Raw genomic sequence first — 20,279 nt, forward strand, 5'->3', positions numbered from 1 at the left:
GAAAGCAGTTTAACCAATCCATTTTAAATGGAGAGGCATTGTTTTCCAATTGTACAAATTAAGTCATACAACAAACAATCAAATAAAACCAATGGGTTGTGAATGTAAATGTAAAAGATGTTTGGCATATTCAAATCATTCACTTAAGCCTCCTGGTCCTTTGCCAGTTTCTGATCCATGTACTTCTGCAGCACCAGTCACTCAGAACACCTTCTTGGAATTTGTCTCACTCCCTCCTTTATATGCATAAAGCCTTGCAATAAACAGAAGTTCTGTATCTTATAAACACAATCTTCTCTGTTTAAGAAAACTGTATACAGGTTGAGTGTCCATTACCCAGAATTCTGAAATTCAAAATATGCAAATATCCAAAACTATTCACATGGCTGGCTGAGACAGTGACACTTTTGCTTTCTGATGGTTCAGTGTACACAATTTGGTTTCATGTATAGCATTAAAAATATTATGTATAAAATTACCTTCAGGCTATGCGTATGAGGTGTATACAAAAGAGAAATGATTTTCATGTTTAGACTTGGGTCCCATCTCCAAGACATCTTATTATATATAACCAAATATTCTAAAATCCAAAGAAAACCAAAATGCAGAACATTCCAAAACATTACAAGCATTTTAGATAAAGGAGACTCAACCAGTATAGAAAAAGGCTGGAAATTCAGGTATAGTGCTCACAAGTCTCCAGAAAACAATGGTGTAAAATGCCTAACATATAAGTGTAGGAATTCCACCACAAAACTTTATTCTGGGGAACAAAATGTCTCATCTGTTTGAATGTGAACTACAGTTCATGTCCTTGTGGTTGTTTTTCTTTCTAATGACCTTAACTTCTTCTCTATTTTTCAAATATTTTGAGTCCACCACCATGCCAAACTTTTTATTATCTGGAATTCCCCAATAAGCATCTGTTTCATAGAACAGCAGGCAGTAACCTGTGAATCAGGTTGTACCCATGCAATCCACTACTGTGTACATAACTACGAAGAAGGCTAGTAGTTAGGCATGGGCAACTGCAGTGGTACCAATTTTTTACCCCACTGCCCTCACAAAGGATGACCCCATCCCACTTCTGGGAAAATCACAACTGGAACCTACTTTCTGTTGCAACTTCAAAGTTCATCAGAGTCTTTTTCAAAATGTTTGGCAGGTGGTGGGCTTGTTCTGAGCAAATCTACAACTCACAGAGGCCTTTGGGGGCAATAGTTGTCCTTTTTAAAAAAGGGTTTCATTCAAAAGGATAAAGAGTACAAGGGTTTGGGGCCACATGCAGGCCCTCCACACCCATGCTAGTCCTAAACAGAGTTTAAGAAAATGAATGAGAGTTTTGATTTTTGACCCCCACAAAAACACACACATGGAAACTCTGTAGCCCTGTTCAGATGTTTGGAAAACCTATAGTCAGTGGGAAAACCTGGAATGAAGATATAAAAGGAAAATCATATTCACCTGAATGTGATTATAAAGCTCCACACAACTAAGAGCCCTACTGTATCAGGGCTCCCAATCAAACAGTCCTCCATGATGACTTCCACTGGAATAAGGGTAGATGTTGAGATCCAGCTACATCCTTTTCACTTTCCATGGATATAATTATGTGAACATCTGAACAGAGCTCATTAGAAAAAGCAACGTTTTCCCCACTCCCAATCGGACTCAGATGAAGTGACAATTGGGGACACCCTGGTGTGTATCCTCTATGTCTTGCCTGGTTTGGAGAAGAAAGTTCCACCTCACTCCAGGATCTAACAACTTTGGAAAGGTTGTGCTTTTGGACTATGGCTTCCCAAAATGCCCCAGACAATAGAAAACTTTTCAAAGCACTGATCTTACCTGTCCTTTGCTCCCACCTTCCATGCTCTGCCCAATTCACTATCTGAATTCCTAAACTCAACATTCATTTCAGGAGCTCAGGTAAGTCAAGCTTTCTTTCCTAATATTTTTTCCTGCTTAGTTTCCATCTTGATCTGTAATATTTAGACTGCAAGGCTTATACTCATTGCCCTGAGTATTTAACAGCATGATTTTTCCAAAATTTAGCAGCCTTTTAACCTTTGCACAAATAAAGGAAACTGTATGACTGGGGTTGCCATTTAGGTATGGAATAACCGTTTTTCAGACTACACATGATTATATCTCCTGATCATATCTCATAACACACATGATTATATATCAAACATATACTTCCGCTCACCCAACTACTTCCACATTTTAGGTTTTTACTGAGTAACATTGCACCCTGGGAAACAGGCACCATTGTTATTTTTTAGAAAAGAAATTGTCATGCTTTGCTGTCCACAGTTCTTCCTATTCCTTCTATTTTTAGGCCATGCCATTTTATTAGTCCTAGATTGGGTGGATGAAGGAGGAAATCCCTTCTGCTCCCCATGCCACTTCCTCTTTGTTTTCATTGTCAGAAAATCCTTCCCTTGATACTGAACACTAGGAAGGAGCCTCTGGTATTACAGTAAAATGAAGAACCACACTTTTAAAGTATGATGAATTAATGCTCTAAATGATAGCAAACAATATACCTGACAGTGATCTTGCTGAAAGCCTTAAAGTAAATACAGTATCAGACATCTCCAAATTGATTCAATCATCACGATGCTGCATAGCCCCACACCCATGCAAAAGACAGGCAAGCATCTTATCACAATCTTACAGCAACAAATACAGTTATCATTTCTCATGAAGTAATTTACAATCTCACAGGAACTGGATCTGGCTACGTTATAGGTCACCTAAAAGCATATAAGCAATCTGCCTACTACTATGTACAGTAAATCAGAAGAAATGTATGCTGATCACAGAATCCAGGTTTTTTTTTCCCTCTCAGATTTGTAACACAGAAGCCTCTTCCTGTAAAATGCTTTCCTCCCCTACAGTGTTCTGTGATTATTTGTGTAGATAAGAAGGAATTCACATGGATTATATAGGAAAATTCTGTGAACAAAAGCTGACACTATTCTGCTTACAAGATTTGCATTAAAAAGATCTATATCTAGATCTATCCATTTTCTCTTTGGGTGAGTCACAAGAAAGACATTGGGTTGCTTAAAAAAAAAAACAATTTAGAAAAGCTTAAAGATCAGTTCTGGCAATGAATACAGATTCCTGAACTAAGCATGTGCTCAGAGGTAGCCTTCACCCTTGTTCAATTTTCAGTAGATGTCTCACTGACTGAGGGGCAATACAGACCAGCACTTTGTGCCGGCCTGAATGTGTACTAGGGCTCCAAGTACTAGTGTGTGTACTTCACACGCTCCAAGCCCTTGTTCTGCCGCCTGGCCGCCATTATGGCATGTGTCCATCCACATGGCACATGCTATGATGATGTCCATGCAGTACAGTGCCCAAACAGAGCACTACACAAAAGGGGTGTCATCATGGCATGCAAGCATGCCTATGGCACCCCTGCTGGGATGCAAAAAAAAAAATCCGCCCAGAAGTGGGTTCTTTTTGCTCCCTCCTGAGGATGTGCTGTGGTTGCCACGGCATCCTTCTGGAGGAAAAACAGGCAGCATGGAGTCCCCCATCTGTATAGGCCCTGAGTCACTATTTAAATACTTGTCTCAAGTGGGAGGATATCAGGGATCTAATAAAACACACAAACATCAAAGTAAATCCCACATGCCTGAAATCTGCTCAAATATTAAATATATGGTGAGGGCAGGGTAATACTATGAGTTTTATTGAAAATTCTGAATTGTAAATTTCTTTCAAAAGTTTTCCAGATTTACAAATCAACTGAGATTCAATTTAGCACGTCTGGATTATATGCATTCTTTTCTAACTCTGCCTCCTTTCCTCTCCACAAACTCATTGCATGCAAACTTGTGATCCGACATACAAGATATTTAATAAATATAATTCGTAAGTATAGTTACCTAAGAAAATATTTATTACCAATTCAAAACTGCACAAAATCTGACCATTCTTGTATTGATTCTTTGGTACTCCAAGTTTAAAATTCACTACTCCTTTACTTTAAATTTAAAAAATTTATAACACCTCAAAACAATAATCTCTTTTAATTACTTCAAAATAGATATTGTTCTACAGAGAAAACAGTCAGCTGTATAAACTAAAAGCTCACTTTGCCCAAATAATAACTTGCTGGGTTTTTTTCCCCAAATGCTGATCCAGACTGGAAAATAGCTCAAGTTAAATTTGGCATCCCCAGAGAATTTTAGTTAAGGAAAATTAAATGTTTATTTTGTCAGGGCAATCCTTGAAATCCTGGCAAGTCTTTCGAGGCTGCTTAAGCATCCAAATTAATTTTACATAATTTATTTTTAATCCAACTGGCTTACACAAAGAGACTGGCAGAGGTGTATGACACGATCCCCTCCATGATGGAGAAAACAAATACAAATTCGTTCTTTGCTGCATGTATCGCGTCCGTGGAGTCACGTCCAGCAGAGCTGTTCAGGGTAGTGAGGGAGCTCACCCAGCTCCCCCCTGCCCTGAACCCTATATTGGAACCATCTAAAGCCTGCTGTGACCAATTTAACAACTTCTTCGCGGATAAAACCTCTCGGATAGGGGAAGGTCTTGATGCTAGTATTAGTGCAGATACCAGAGTAGAGGTTTCTAGAACTTCCGTGGACTCGATTGTACTGGATCATTTTGAGTCTGTCAGCACCGAGGATGTGGACAAGATCCTTAGAAGTGTTAGGAAGACAACCTGCTCCCTCAATCCCTGTCCCTCGTGGCTAGCGGCTCGGGGGGGGGACGGTGGTAACTTCTATGTTACACCGTATAATTAATACATCACTGAGGGATGGGCAATTTCCATCTAGCTTAAAATTGGCCATTGTAAAACCACTGCTAAAAAAGCCCTCCCACGATCCCCTGATGCATAATAATTATCGGCCAGTATCGCTATTGCCATTTCTGGGGAAGGTGATCGAGAGGGCGGTTGCAATCCAGCTTCAATCGATCTTGGATGAAACAGATTATCTAGACCCATTTCAAACCGGCTTTCGGGCGGGCTATGGGGTTGAGACCACCATGGTCTCCTTGGTCGATGATCTCCGTCTGGGCATGGACAGGGGTAGCGTGTCCCTGTTAGTGCTCTTGGACATCTCAGCGGCTTTCGATACCATTGACCATGGTATCCTTCTGGAGCGCCTGGGGGAGTTGGGAATCGGGGGCACTGCGCTCCAGTGGTTCCGATCCTACCTCTCAGGTAGGTTCCAGATGGTGCAGCTGGGGGACGTGTGCTCCGACAAGAGGGCCCTTACATCTGGTGTCCCTCAAGGAGCCATTCTGTCCCCCATGCTTTTCGACATTTACATGAAACCGCTGGGAGAGATCATCCGGAGGCACGGGGCGCGGGGTTATCAGTACGCTGATGACACCCAGATAGTCTTCTCTATGTCTCCGACTGATTCAGTGACCAAGGATGGCATCTCTCCTCTCGTCGCTTGTCTGGAGTCGGTAATGGGCTGGATGAGGGAAAACAGACTCAGCCTGAATCCAGAGAAAACGGAAGTGATAGTGATAGGTTCTCCAGGCCCGGGGATGGCGGTGGTTCCACCTGTTCTGAACGGGATCACGCTTCCTGTGAAGGACTCAGTGCGCAGTCTGGGGGTGCTCCTTGACTCGTCGCTCCACCTTACATTTCAGGTGGATGTGACAGTCAGGAGTACCTGTTATCAGCTTCGGTTGATACGCCAGCTGCGCCCCTACCTGGGCCGGGGGGACCTTGAAACGGTAGTACATGCTCTGGTAACCTCTCAATTGGATTTCTGTAATGCGCTCTACATGGGGCAACCTTTGTACCATACCCGGAAGCTGCAATTGGTGCAGAATATGGCGGCAAGACTGGTCACTGGTACTTCCAGGACCAGTCATATAACACCGGTCCTTAAAGACCTTCATTGGTTGCCTATTCGCTTCCGGGCGCAATACAAGGTGTTGGTTATTACCTATAAAGCCCTAAATGGCTTGGGCCCAGGGTACTTGGAGGACCGCCTCTCTCCATACAATCTGCCCCGCACACTCAGGTCTGCCGGGGAGCAATTGTTAGGGGTTCCTGAGGCTAGATATGTCACCACCACGCAGAGGGCCTTTTCTACCTCGGCCCCCAAGCTCTGGAACTCGCTTCCCGGCGAGCTCCGCTCGGCCGCCTCGCTAGAACAATTTAAAAAGGGGTTAAAAATACACCTATTCCAGCAGGGATACCCTGACCCCTGATGTACTCCCTTCCTCTCTCCTCTCAGCAGCATTGTTGAGCTAGCGTGAGACTATTTACTGTATGATTTGCGTTTATGATGTTTTTAATGGTTTTTATTGTTATATGTGTTGTGTTGTGAAACCGCCTTGATCTCTGGAAAGGCGGTATATAAATAAAATTTTATTATTATTATTATTATTATTATTATTATCACTCTGTCAACTGTTTTAAATACTGTTAGGGCTCATGAGACAATATTGGCAGATATGTATGGAAGGAAATCTCTCAAGCAGTTCTAGTCTTCTCTCTTCTGGAGAAGAGCAGTGGTAATTTGTTCTGGGCTTCTCAGAGTTGGTTGGGGGAATAGGTTGTACCACATAGTACAACCACACATTTTGTATGCAAAAGTTACAGATTTAGCGCCTAACATCTCCTGGGTGAGTTGTAGACAGGGGAGCAAGGGATTTATACTTTTAATGATTTCATTCTCACAGGCAAGAATGAATAATTTTACCATTTTTTCTCTTCACTGCAAGACAGACATCAAACATTGTACAGTTTGCAAAAACTATTTGCTATTCTGGACATACTTTGTGCAAATAACTGCAAGTAGGTTTTGTTTTGCGCAGAAAACAGAATTTTCTGTACAGAAAACAAGACATCCTGAAAAATTCTTACCCATATGGGATTCCCCTTGTCAGGGTTTCCTGACGTTTGAGAACACCCTCCATTTCTGAAGTCTCAAATTGTCTTTCCACTCTCGAGGGAAGACTCCAACCAGATAGTCTGGAGACAACACTAAGCTAGGCAGCCCAACAAATCACTTGATGGAAGGCAGATTCTTTTATTCCACACATTCTACAGAATAAGATTGCTGATTTCTGACTGCAGGTGAAGAGTGTTATACAAAATCAAAATCTATACTGTTGTGATAACATATTTATTAGGCTATTAAAAGGCACAATAATATATGTTCAAGATCACCAACTGTCTTCATCAAGTTGTTACATAAAAGCAGGGGGAAAGTGTTGACCTTAAAGCAGGGAAGGGGAGAACTGTAGTGGGACCAGGGACATAGCCAGGGGGTCCGGATCCCCCCTTCCGTTAGATACAATGAATGGTGTGCACTGCTGCACCTCCGTGCCCAAACCCCATTATAATGGTGGCACTTAGTCCGGACCCCCCTTCCCAAAATCCTGGCTACGTCCCTGGTGGGACCAGGGTCAACCTTCTGACACTGGAACCCTCTGTACCTTCATAGACTGCCAAAAATAACAAAAAGAGGAAAAACACAACAGGAACATAGCTGGACACCCATTTGTGCCTTTCAGAAACTTGCATAATGGTTACATTGACCTGTACTCTATATGTGACATCAGGGCTTCACTCTGCTCACCCTTTTTAAAGTCACATAGCTTATACATCATCTTGTGGTGTAATAAAAAGGAAGAATCTGCAAACTCTCAAAGAGGTTTCACAAAGTGATATGATGGTACCAAAAGTAATCTCTTGGCTTGCTGGGCACAGGAAAAGAATCAAGTTTTATCCTCCATTTTGAAAATACACAATTCTTCTGTAAAAGTAAGAATTTCAAAAAAAAAAAAAAAAAAAAAAAAACAACTCCTTGCCACATAAAGAGTTCACTACATATAATAAACTAGCATATCAGGGATCTGTGGGGAGGGCTTACCCTGTGAAATGCTGTTTCAAAGACTGCTGGCACTGCTCAAAAGGAGAAGCAAAATATAAGTGACTGAAATGCAAATTAGTAAAGATGATAAACTGGGACAAAGAAAACTGAATAGATACAGCTAAAATGCACAGTTTTTTTGGAAAGAATGCTCTGTTACATAGCAGATTCTGAATGATCAACATCCATGTCAATCTGATTTATATACTTCTTTCTCATGCACTATGCTGAAGGTACTTTACATTAAATTGGCAACAACAAAAGAGCAATTTGTCATAAATCTTATTTGCCAGACAGAGCAAAAATCGAAAATTCATCAGTATCTACAAACAGAAGCTCTGGGTCTGAGACTTGTTCTGGCTCATTCATCTAACAACAAAATGTGGTTTGTTATTCAAGCTGAATAAGGCTGGTTATTTATTTACATTGTTGGTCTGCTATTACTACTGCTACTATTATCATTAATCCTGTCCTTGACAAAAGGTATATGTGGCTACTTTAAATCAGAAAAATTTAAATCATATATTATTACATGGATCTAACATCACAAATTACATATATCTAAATTCACAATTATATATCCCTACTAAAATACAGAAACCCAGCATAGTGTAGTGGTCTGAGCATTGTACTGTGACTCTGGAGACTTTTGAATCCTCACTCAGCCCTTAAAACCCACTGGGTAAGGGCAAGTCACCCTCTCTCAGACTGAAGGCAAGGCGATGGAAAATGCCCTCTGAACAAATCTTGCCAGGAAAACCCTGTGCAGGTTCATCTTAGGGTCTCCATAAGTCAGAAACACAACCTCAACAACAAATAAAATGCATCAAAAGAAATACAAACCAGTGGCAAAGATAAATTAAACATTTGCTTGTTCAAATACAGTAGGCCCTTGGTATCCTCTGGGTACCAAGGGTTCCAGGACCCTCCATGGATACCCAAATCCATGGATGCTCAAGTCCCATTAAATATAATGGCATAATAAGATAGTGTCCCTTATATAAAAAGACAAAAGCAACCTTTGCTTTTTGGAATTTATATTTGTTTTGGATATTTTCAAACTGTGGATGCTTGAATCTGTGGATATGGAATGCCAACTGTAGATTTTTTTAAAAATCAAACAAAAAATTGCTATCTGAAAGACAAAATGTGGGGGACACCTGGATCACTGATGGGAGAGGAATCCCATAATTGGGTTCCTATTGCAGAAAAAAGTCATGCCATACATAGTAGTCTTGGGCATGACAATACTCTCAGGTAACACAAGCAGAGCCTCCCTGGATAATTAATACTAGATCATCATGCAGTTATGACCATCATGACATAACAGACCAGTACAGTATTGCAGTCAGAATGTGAAATTAGGATGGTGAGACTGAGTCCAAATCCCCTCTCAGACACTATGCCCCTCTGTAAACTTGCATTAGTTGCTATAGATGGCATGATTTTCAGAGAATTTATGAAAAGCATACTGAAAACCATAGAGAAAATCCCCCAAATACATGAAAACACACAAAAACATCCACACCAGAACCCCCAAACCTTCCATTTTCCTTGGCAGTCCTTCTCAAAATGGAGACCGGAAGCAACACAATGTAACCATTTTAAGAGAGTCTAGAGTGGCTTGAGCACTGAACTATGACTCTGGCGATCAGGGTTCAATTCTCTCCTCAGTCATGAAAACCCACTGAGGTGATCAACAGATGTCCCCTAAGGGGTGGCTCCATGCCACCCCTTTCCTCGCTGGATTGGGGCCATGGCAACCACATGCTGCGGCCCCGATCTGCCTTTCCACGGCGCAAAAAGAAGCTGCAAAAAAGCTGCTCCTTTTTGAGCCGCAGAAAGGGTGCCCCAGCTGCAGTGACGGTGAGTTTCTGGTGCTCCTTTGGTGCAACACATTTAAACACTGTGCCAATGAAGCGCTGTAACAGCCCCACACCATGTAGTTGGGAACATGGGATGAAAACCGAGAAAATACCCTAAAGGTACCAGATTCCCCCTGACCTTGAAAGCTAAGCATAGTTAGCCCTGATTAGTACTTGGATGGGAGTCTACCAACAAATACTAGGCTTTGCCAGCTATATTTCAGAAGGGACTGGCAAAACCACCTCAGAGTATTCCTTGCCTAAGAAAATCATATGAACATCATGGGTCGTCATAAATCAATACATGCAAGTGCACACACACATTGGGGGGGGGGGGATATAAAATTCACCTCCTTGGATGAATGGTGGGGGTATAAATGTTTGTAGGGACACAGTAAGGTATCTCATACTGAATCAGGCCACTGGTTCATCTATCCAAGGCTCTCAACTGTGACTGGCAGCAGTGGCTCTCAAGAATTCCAGACAGGATTTCTAGCCTGACTTGGTGTTCTCCCATGCATGTACCATCCAAATCTGATCCTGTTTATCTTCTGAAATCAAACAAGATCCAGTGTGTTCTTGGTGGCATGGTGATACAATTATTACATAAATAATGCCATTGATAAATATTAACATTGCCTCCTGTTTCTCCCTGTGAAACTACTGGCCTCACAAGTAACCATTCAACCAACCAATCGACTTATTTTCAAAACTTGTCCTCCACTCAACAAACCAACCAATTAGGTTTGAATTACCTCAGACATAACTAAGGGCCTTAGGATATCCTAGAAAGCGCACATTGGGTAAAAATGCTGAAGTAGGCTCAATACATGCAAGAAATCTGGGGTGAGACAACAGGTATTCCTGTACGGGTACAGTCTTGATGGCAGGATAGGTGAAAGATGGAAAGGTTGAATAGCTGCTGTTTGCCCTGGTCTGAAAATAAAGAACTGGCAGAATGTGCCCAAGTTTGTCCAAGAAAATGCACCAACTCTACATAGAGGGAATGAAGCCATCAAACTAGGTATGATGGCACTTGTTGAAAACATTTTGGTGGGGACCATGTTGGGAAAGACTAAATATATGGCATTTGCCCCCTTCCACAAGTTTTGTAAACCAGTATTCTTCAATTTCAAGCAGTCCTGATGGAAAGAGATGATGGTGCGTGTGGAGTAAGACACCTGGAGGGCAAAGAGTTGAGGGAAGGCTGGCCTACAGTATGGGGAACCATCGATTCTCCAGACATTCTGGGCTAAGAATTTCACCAGCTCCATCTAGAATGTCCAAATTATAAGAAATTATAGGCGCTGCAGTTCAAAACATCTGAAACACAAGAGGTTCTGCATCCAGAATACAGTTGCCCCTCCAAGTCCGCGCACCTGAAATCGGCAGACTTGAGAATTCGTGGAGGGGAGACCCACCATTGAGGTGAATTGGGCATGCTCCCGCAGTGCACACCCTATGCTGACGTGCAGGGGTGCTCTATTCATTTCAATGGGGCTTGATTATCTGTGAGTCTCCTAACTCGCAGGGGAGTCCAGAATGGATCCCCACAAGTTAGGAGGGGTGACTGTATATACAACACAAGCTCTGTCAACTAGTCTTTGCAGCTGCCATCTGCCTAAAGAGGAGAGGAAAAGCTGTTCTGCCAGTTCCTTGCTTCTCAGCCATGCCGAATATTTCAAATATATGTACTAACTGAGGGGTGTAGAGACTCCAGTGGCTCACCCTCACTACCATAAAAAAAAAGTTCCATACTCTCTTTAAAAAAACTTACAGTGTCTCACAGGCTATGTGACTCAATTTATATGACTGCATCAACCATATCCTGATTCAGTTGTAGCCTACTGAGAAAATATCCCATTCATCTTGCAACAATGAATGAAACTATTTCGAGTGATAACACAGGAGAAAGATGCACTATACATCCATATATCTCAGGAGCAACTAGGGATTATAAAGGTCAATAATGATTGTATGCTGGTGGAGAAAAGGATGTTCATGCAAACTGTTATAATTCTCAGGTAATATAATTCTATAATTCTCATCCTTGTAAGAATTACCACAAATTGATAACTTTTTTAAAAAACAGGCAGCCAACTTCTAGACAATTTTCTTGCTGAATCTATAGAATTTTAGGCTTTAATTCTAATACCATTTTGACAAATTACTTGAAATTGGACTTTTACAGAAAAACAGATCTTATGCAACATAGCACATATCCTGACAGCGTCCTACACTGGTACAGTATCCCTTGTCTGGGACCAGAGGTGTTTGGGATTTCAGGGTTTTTGGGATTTTGAATACTTGTATTTGCATATGTACATAATGGTACATCTTGCAGATGTGACCCAAATTTAAACACAAAATTCATGCATGTTTCATATATTCCTTATAAACATAGCCTGAAGGTAATTTCATACACTATTTTTTAATAATTTTGTGCATGAAACATTTGTGTATATTGATGAATCAGAAAACAAAGGTATCACTATTTCAGCCACCTATAAAATTAGTTGGTTTTTGGAATATTTTAGATTTTGGGATTCTGGATAAGGGAGATTCACCCTGTATAGTTAGGAGCTTCAAACTCACAACCACTCAAAATTATTAATGCTCTGTGACGTTGGTGTTTTTTTTTGGGGGGGGGGGTTGGAGGGGGAATAATTTAGACAGTACCAAGTGAATAATCAAGACTGAACATGCTATGAATGCAATTCTCCACCTTCACCCCCTCACATTTTTTCCTAATCTATAAAAAATGTTCTTCTCATTTTGCTTTCTCAGCTACTAATATGTTTCCACTAAACAGAACCCACATATGCCCTTAAAGAACATGTGTACTATCTTGGCAAGTGATTATTCAGACACAATTATACAGCTGTTTCATGGCATGTATATATCTGGACTGGTCATAAGATAACATGTACCTTTACAGATCAAGAGCAGGCAGGCTCTTTTTCACTGGAATGCTTATCACATATGAAAAGAAAGCCAAAATGGAGTGGGAGAGTAGCGCCTTTCTCTGTGACTTTTCACATGACATTATAGCAGTTCTGAGCCACGAAACTAACTTGGGCCAGCCACTCCGTTTCAGCCTGATCTGCCTCAAAGAACTGTTGAGACGATAAGGTGAGGAAAACAAGAGCAATGTAGTCTATATTAACATCACTGCAGGAAAAGCACCATGTAAAAGTAACTAACTAAACAGTGATTCCAAAACTATGGTCCTCCAGCTGTTTTGGACTTCACCTCCCAGAAGCCCTAGCCAGCTTGGTCAACAGTCAATTCTGGTAGCTGAAGTCCAAAACATGTGGAGTTTGGGAATAATTGATAATGTATACATATGGCCCTCCATTTGCTGCTGCACTGCAACTTCCACAACTCGTCATCACTTGCTATGCTGTCTAGGCCTGCAGGGACTTGCCATCCAACAGTCTCTAGAGGACTTTTAAACAGGGTCCATCCTGTTCAAATAAAATAAAGTAATAGTTATTTCTTTGACAGTACCAGATCCTGTCTGAACTTGGAAATTAAGCAGTTATGCCTTGTCAGTACTTGACTAGGGGAATTGCCAAGGAATACCAAGTACTGAAGGTTATATTTCAGAGGATGACAGTTGAAAACATCCTCTGAGTATTTTTTGTTTAAGAAAACTCTTTGAAATTCATGGATTTGACATGAATTAAAGACACACACAGGTTCTTATATCAAAATGATGGCTGTCACAAACACTGAATGCACAAATGTAATTCAAAACACAATACTCAGTGCTATCATATGGAAAAGATCTGTCACCTTTCCTGAAACCCACTTCATTAAAAAGCAGATTGCTTGTTCTGCAGTATTCTCTACACCATCTGATATCTGTCCCACAAAGACTGGGGAATAGAAGGAAGGAGGAGATTAAAAAAGTACCAGCATATGGAAAAAACTGTCAGGTACTTTTTCTGAACCCAAACTATTTCAGTGCTGTTGACTGTCAGTAACTCAGCTGCAGCTGCTGAATGTGGGAATGTTTGGTTCTTCCAACATTTGTAACATGCATTGCCAAAACACAATGAAGAAGCACTGTTGCTCTAGCTCATCTGAGACTTACCTGTTTTGAAAGGATTTCCCAGCAACGTTATCTCTGTAAGAGTCAAACAAAACATGGTACTGGTCCTGACTCCACTCTAGAACGACCTGAGAAGAAAGAATATTTGAGGCACTGGGTTGACATTTAAAACCTTCTCCTGTACATACCACCCTAGCCTTTGTGCTCTAAGAAGGAAATTCTGTTTGCAACATACCAGCCTAATGAGGTTCACTAAGTGGTAGTAAATGGTAGGGCCTTTTCAATGGCAGCCCTCACCATGTGGAATGATTCCTCATGGCGTTAGGTGGTCTGGTGTTGGATGTTTCTGCTGCCAAGTAGTTTATTTGCTTAAGTAAAGCACCATGTAAACATGTAGTTTCTTGAAAATTTCCTTGATTCTTAACACTGTTGGTCACCTCTGGTTTTTAATGAATTGTTTTTGAGGAATCATTTCATTGACTTTACTATTTTATCATTTTAAAATGATTTTTAGGAGTTTGTTTTATTGTATTTGGAGATGTGCAAACTGCTTTCGGTTTTTAACTTGTTTTTTGTTGTTAACTGCCCTTGAGTTGATCTCGACTCAGGGCAACCCTACGAATTAAACATCTCCATTCCCCCTCAACCGCTCTGCTGAGGTCCTGCAGGCTCAGGCCTGTGGCCTCCCTGATTGAGTCTAACCATCTCGCATGTGGTCTTCTTCTGTTTTTGCTGCCTTCTACCTTTCCTAGCATTATTGTCATTTCTAATGAGTCATGTCTTATGATGTGGCCAAAGTACAATAGTCTGTTTCGCCATCCTTGTCTCCAGGGAAAGATCAGGTTTAATCTGTTCTAGGATCTATTTGTTTGTCTTTTTGACTATCCATGGTTTCCTTAGCACTTTTCTCTACCATAACATCTCAAATGAGTTGATTTTCTTTCTGTCCACTTTCTTCACTGTCCAGCTCTCGCATCCATATATGGGGATGGGAGGATATAATGGATTGGATGATTCTAACTTTAGTGCTCAGTTGTATATCTTTACACTTAAAAGAGTATAAAATTTTTGTAATAAAAACTAAATCTTGTGGCAATGATCAATAGAAGGAAATATAAATAAAGAAAAAGACAGCTATCTTCTCTCCAACTGAAGAGATTTCAGCATTTTATATTCAGAATAATGGTCTGCATAGTTTTTTTTGTTGAAATGGAAGAATTGTTTGCATACAGACCAGAGCCTGGAAAAGTTATCCTATTAGAATACAACTTCCAGAGTCCTCCAGTTAGCAATATCATACTAGCTACAGGATTCTGGGAGTTGTAGTCCACGGGGATAATTTTCTTGACCTCTCATAAAAACATACAAAGCCTCTGTCTTCTTCATGCCGATTGTATCTATGTCAGTTTGTCCTAAACTGATAAAGCTGCTCTAAATTTCCCCATGCATATCTCTGTTGCCTTGCACAGATATCAGCATCTCTCTGCTGCACAGTCTCAAGGATGTTTTTTTAAAAAAAACAAAAACATAGAACAGTGACTTCCATGCATAAATCTGTTTTCTCTGAGGCTGTCATGCTCCGGCCCTCATGGGAAGGCATGAATAATTAGAAAACACAATGAAGCTAGGAAAGCTGGAGGGCAGCAGAAAGAGAGGAAGACCAGATGGCTACACTTAAACCAGGAGGTCACAAGCCTGGGCCTGCAGGACCTGAGCAGAGCATTTGAAAACAGGGGATCTTGGAGATGTCTCATCCACAGGCACACCATGAGCCACAAGCAGATCACAACAACAAACAACAATAGAATCCTTCCCAGCTTTAAGGCTGCTATTTAGGGTTCAGAGGCTCTCTGCCAGGCTGCTGAAGAAAGTAAACTGGGGGCAACTGAAGGAGGAGGCCTGGTTGGCGCACAAGACAAAAGAAACTCCTCAGCAGAGGCCTGCACAACATATGGTTCGGGGGCCACATGTGGCCTCCCCAAGAATTTTGATGTGGAAGGATTTCAAGGGTCCTCCACTGCCCTGCTTTCTCCCAAGAAGTAGGCCGGGTGGAGGAGGAGGAGGAGGGCAGGCAAATGTTTGCCCTCAAGGCTACTCTACTGTCCAGCTTTCTTCTGAGGTGAAGGCCAGATGGTGGAGGATGTGTGAACACTCTCCCTGCAAGGCTCCTCTGCCACTTGGCTTTCTCCTGAGGAGAGAGCCAGGCAGAGGTGGAGGATGGAATTAATATTAATTAATTCTAATTAATATTATTAATTATTATTAATTAAATAATATTTAATTAAGACCTACCTGCAGCCCTAAGAAGTTTAGCCTATTTTAAGTTTGGCCCCTACCTACTGCAAAGTTGTGCAGGCTTGCCTCAGCAGGATCTTCCAAGGGGCAGGGGAAAGTCATCAAGTCCAGTTGCAGAAGAAAAGGATGCTAGATATGCATGCCAAGAGAAACAGACCACCACCACCATCACCAACAACACAGATGGTGGCAGCTGGCACCTTTCTCCTTCCCTTCTTCTTAGTCCTCCTCTCCCCACCTCCTTCTCCTCCTCTTCTTCCTCCCCCTCCCCTCTTCCTGTTCTTTCTCTTCTTCCTTCCCACTCCTCCTATTCTTCTTCCTCTTCTCTCTCCTTCTCTTCCTCTCTTCTTCTTCTTCCTTCCCCTCTTCCTCCTCCTCCTCCTCCTATTTTTCCACCCCTCCCCTCCTAGTATTCCTATTCCTCCTCTCCTTGTTCCTCCCCCCTCTTCCCCCTCCAATCCCTCTTCTTGCTCCCCTTCCTCCTCCTATTCTCCCTCCCTTTCCCCTCCTACTATTCTTCTTCCTTCCTTTCCCCCTCCTCCGCTTTCCCTCTTCTTCCTCCCCTCCTTCTTCTTCTTCTGCCTCGCCCTTCCTCTTCTTCTTCCTCCCCCTCCTCCTATTCTCCCTCCACTCCTACTATTCTTCCTCCTCCCCCTCCCCATTGTTATTCCTCTTCTTCTTCCTTTTCCTCTCCCTCTCCCCTCTTCCTCCCCTTCCCTTTAGTCTTCTTCTTCTTCCTCCTCCTCCTCTCCCTCTCTTCTTCTTCTTCCTCCCCCTCCCCTCCTCCTATTCTTCCTCCTCCCCCTCCCCACTGTTATTCCTCCTCTTCTTCCTTTTCCTCTCCCTCTCCCCCTCTTCCTCCCCTTCCCTTTAGTCGTCTTCTTCTTCTTCCTCCTCCTCCTCTCCCTCTCTTCTTCTTCTTCCTCCCCCTCCTCCTATTCTCCCTCCACTCCTACTATTCTTCCTCCTCCCCCTCCCCACTGTTATTCCTCCTCTTCTTCCTTTTCCTCTCCCTCGCCCCCTCTTCCTCCCCTTCCCTTTAGTCTTCTTCTTCTTCCTCCTCCTCCTCTCCCTCTCTTCTTCTTCTTCCCCCTCCCCTCCTCCTATTCTTCCTCCTCCCCCTCCCCACTGTTATTCCTCCTCTTCTTCCTTTTCCTCTCCCTCTCCCCCTCTTCCTCCCCTTCCCTTTAGTCGTCTTCTTCTTCTTCCTCCTCCTCCTCTCCCTCTCTTCTTCTTCTTCCTCCCCCTCCTCCTATTCTCCCTCCACTCCTACTATTCTTCCTCCTCCCCCTCCCCACTGTTGTTCCTCCTCTTCTTCCTTTTCCTCTCCCTCGCCCCCTCTTCCTCCCCTTCCCTTTAGTCTTCTTCTTCTTCCTCCTCCTCCTCTCCCTCTCTTCTTCTTCTTCCTCCCCCTCCCCTCCTCCTATTCTTCCTCCTCCCCCTCCCCACTGTTATTCCTCCTCTTCTTCCTTTTCCTCTCCCTCTCTTCCTCCCCTTCCCTTTAGTCGTCTTCTTCTTCTTCCTCCTCCTCCTCTCCCTCTCTTCTTCTTCTTCCTCCCCCTCCTCCTATTCTCCCTCCACTCCTACTATTCTTCCTCCTCCCCCTCCCCACTGTTATTCCTCCTCTTCTTCCTTTTCCTCTCCCTCTCCCCGTCTTCCTCCCCTTCCCTTTAGTCGTCTTCTTCTTCTTCCTCCTCCTCCTCTCCCTCTCTTCTTCTTCTTCCTCCCCCTCCTCCTATTCTCCCTCCACTCCTACTATTCTTCCTCCTCCCCCTCCCCACTGTTATTCCTCCTCTTCTTCCTTTTCCTCTCCCTCGCCCCCTCTTCCTCCCCTTCCCTTTAGTCTTCTTCTTCTTCCTCCTCCTCCTCTCCCTCTCTTCTTCTTCTTCCTCCCCCTCCCCTCCTCCTATTCTTCCTCCTCCCCCTCCCCACTGTTATTCCTCCTCTTCTTCCTTTTCCTCTCCCCCTCTTCCTCCCCTTCCCTTTAGTCGTCTTCTTCTTCTTCTTCCTCCTCCTCCTCTCCCTCTCTTCTTCTTCTTCCTCCCCCTCCTCCTATTCTCCCTCCACTCCTACTATTCTTCCTCCTCCCCCTCCCCACTGTTATTCCTCCTCTTCTTCCTTTTCCTCTCCCTCGCCCCCTCTTCCTCCCCTTCCCTTTAGTCGTCTTCTTCTTCTTCCTCCTCCTCCTCTCCCTCTCTTCTTCTTCTTCCTCCCCCTCCTCCTATTCTCCCTCCACTCCTACTATTCTTCCTCCTCCCCCTCCCCACTGTTATTCCTCCTCTTCTTCCTTTTCCTCTCCCTCTCCCCCTCTCCCTCCCTTTCCCTTTAGTCGTCTTCTTCTTCTTCCTCCTCCTCCTCTCCCTCTCTTCTTCTTCTTCCTCCCCCTCCCCTCCTCCTATTCTTCCTCCTCTTCCTCCCCCAGTTATTCCTGCTCCCCCTCTTCCTCTCCTCCTCCTCCTCTTCCCGCCACCTACCTCTCCGAACTGCAGGGCGGAGACGACCACGAGGACGAGGCCCCCGAGGCAGAGGCAGGGCCCATACCTGTGCGAGAGGCAGGTATAGGTCTGTCTCTGCAGGAGCTTCAGCAGCATGGCCCGACGGCCAACATCACCCCACGAGCCCCGCTGCACTCCTCCTGCTGCCCTGCAAGAGCTACCGAGAAGCTCCCGCCTGCATTGTCCTGGCTCTGGCTCTGGCTCTGGCTCTGGCTCCTTCCGGCAGGAGACCCAGCGGAGCCCGGGCGCCCCCTACAGGCCGCTCTTGGCGTCCCTCCAGCCGCTGAGGAAGACAGGCCTCCGCGGGTCATGTGACCGTCGTCACGTGGCCTCAGGGTCCCGTGACTCTGGGAACTGTAGTTTTCTCAGACATTTAAGTCCCAAACACACTTCTTCCAGATGCCTGGGCTTTAGTCATTGAGTCTAAGCTATGTATGCACAAGTTCCATGTTTGTGAGAATCATGGGACCAGGATGCAAGGCCTCATAATCAGGGCCTATTTATTATTATAAATTATAATTATTTACTGATCATAAAACATTTATTTGTGTGTATTTCATCCAGTCTCACCGTGATCCCAGCCACAAAATCACAGCCTTGAAAAAAACAGTTATAAATATTTCAGTCAGCTGTAGCTAGCTGGTTTGAGATAAAGATACAAAAATGTAACAGAAGTACATTTTAAAAGTGACTTTACCCAAAGTCTCCAGGGCTGCGACCCTCCAAATGTTCTCAAACACTCTCATTCCTCTTGATTGGTTATCATGCTGGCTAAGGTTCATGGGACCTTTATTGGCCAACCGAAATGCACAATATACTTGTTGCAAGCTTTCGAAGCTCCATGGGCTTCTTCATCAGGCAAGATGTTACAAACCAAACTGGAGAGGGGGGGGAATCAATTGGAGATGTTTTCCTCCTTTTTTGTAACATCTTGTAACGGCTTTTAATGATATGGTTTTAATTGACTGTAATATAATGGTTTTTTAGATTCTTTTGTATAATTTTTTTAATTTGGTATGGGTAGTTTGTTTGCACTGTCAGGGATATATGTTGTTGTTATTGTTTCATTTTATGTTGTAAACCACTATGATCTATGTAGGAATAGTGGTATATAAATAATTTTTCATTCATTCATTCATCTGTTCTGATGAGGAAGCCTATGGAGCTTCAAAAGCTTGCAACAAGTATATTGTGCATTTCGGTTGGCCAATAAAGGCATCACTGATGTATTTTTTAATTTTATTTTTGGTATTTGTTTAATGGCCAAGACAGCAAGTAGAATCAACTGATGATTACCCCCAAAAATGAGAGACTTCCAAGAATCCTGATGATCCTCAGTCCTGCTCAGGTCCTGAGACACAAGGCTGTGGCTTTGACTGAATCAATCCACCCGTAATGTGGCCTTCCTCTTTTCCTACTGCCTTTCACTTTACCAAGCATTATTGTATTTTCTAATGAATTTTGTTCTCTCATTATTACCCACTTTAAAGTTATGTAAATCATATGTGATCATTATGTTTTGTTTGTTTGTTTTCTTTATTTGGGATGCCATGAGCAGCTAACATCTCACAGGCCCATGCTTGGACATCTTTAAAACAAACACAGATGATGATAAGAAATCAGGCACACTTTGCTGTACCCATCCAACACAGTGGTTTTCATCTAGAAACAATGATAT

At 43.0% G+C, this 20,279-nt stretch overlaps 1 protein-coding gene across 5 annotated transcripts in view; it reads right to left on the reverse strand.

Moving 5' to 3' along the window:
* The window catches only part of LOC149311805 (N-acetylglucosamine-1-phosphotransferase subunits alpha/beta-like), a 52,951-nt gene extending 34,142 nt beyond the window's left edge, over window positions 1-18,809 (reverse strand). For 4 of the 5 annotated variants that reach the window (XM_089527964.1, XM_089527966.1, XM_089527965.1 and 1 more), the window contains exons 1-2: window positions 18,581-18,809; window positions 13,854-13,939 (exon numbers count right to left, since the gene is read on the reverse strand). In XM_089527964.1, coding sequence (XP_089384090.1) covers window positions 13,854-13,939; window positions 18,581-18,697 — 203 coding nt within the window. In that variant the 5' untranslated portion in view covers window positions 18,698-18,809. Of the gene's footprint in view, window positions 1-13,853; window positions 13,940-16,147; window positions 16,330-18,580 lie in introns of those variants that run through there. The other variant, XM_089527967.1, reaches the window with a different exon arrangement.
* Between the last annotated feature and the right edge of the window lie 1,470 nt (window positions 18,810-20,279).

The sequence above is a fragment of the Sceloporus occidentalis genome, unplaced genomic scaffold, assembly GCF_023333645.1.
Source record: "Sceloporus occidentalis isolate IW3139 unplaced genomic scaffold, rSceOcc1.0.p SCAF_5, whole genome shotgun sequence".
Lineage (NCBI taxonomy): Eukaryota > Metazoa > Chordata > Lepidosauria > Squamata > Phrynosomatidae > Sceloporus > Sceloporus occidentalis.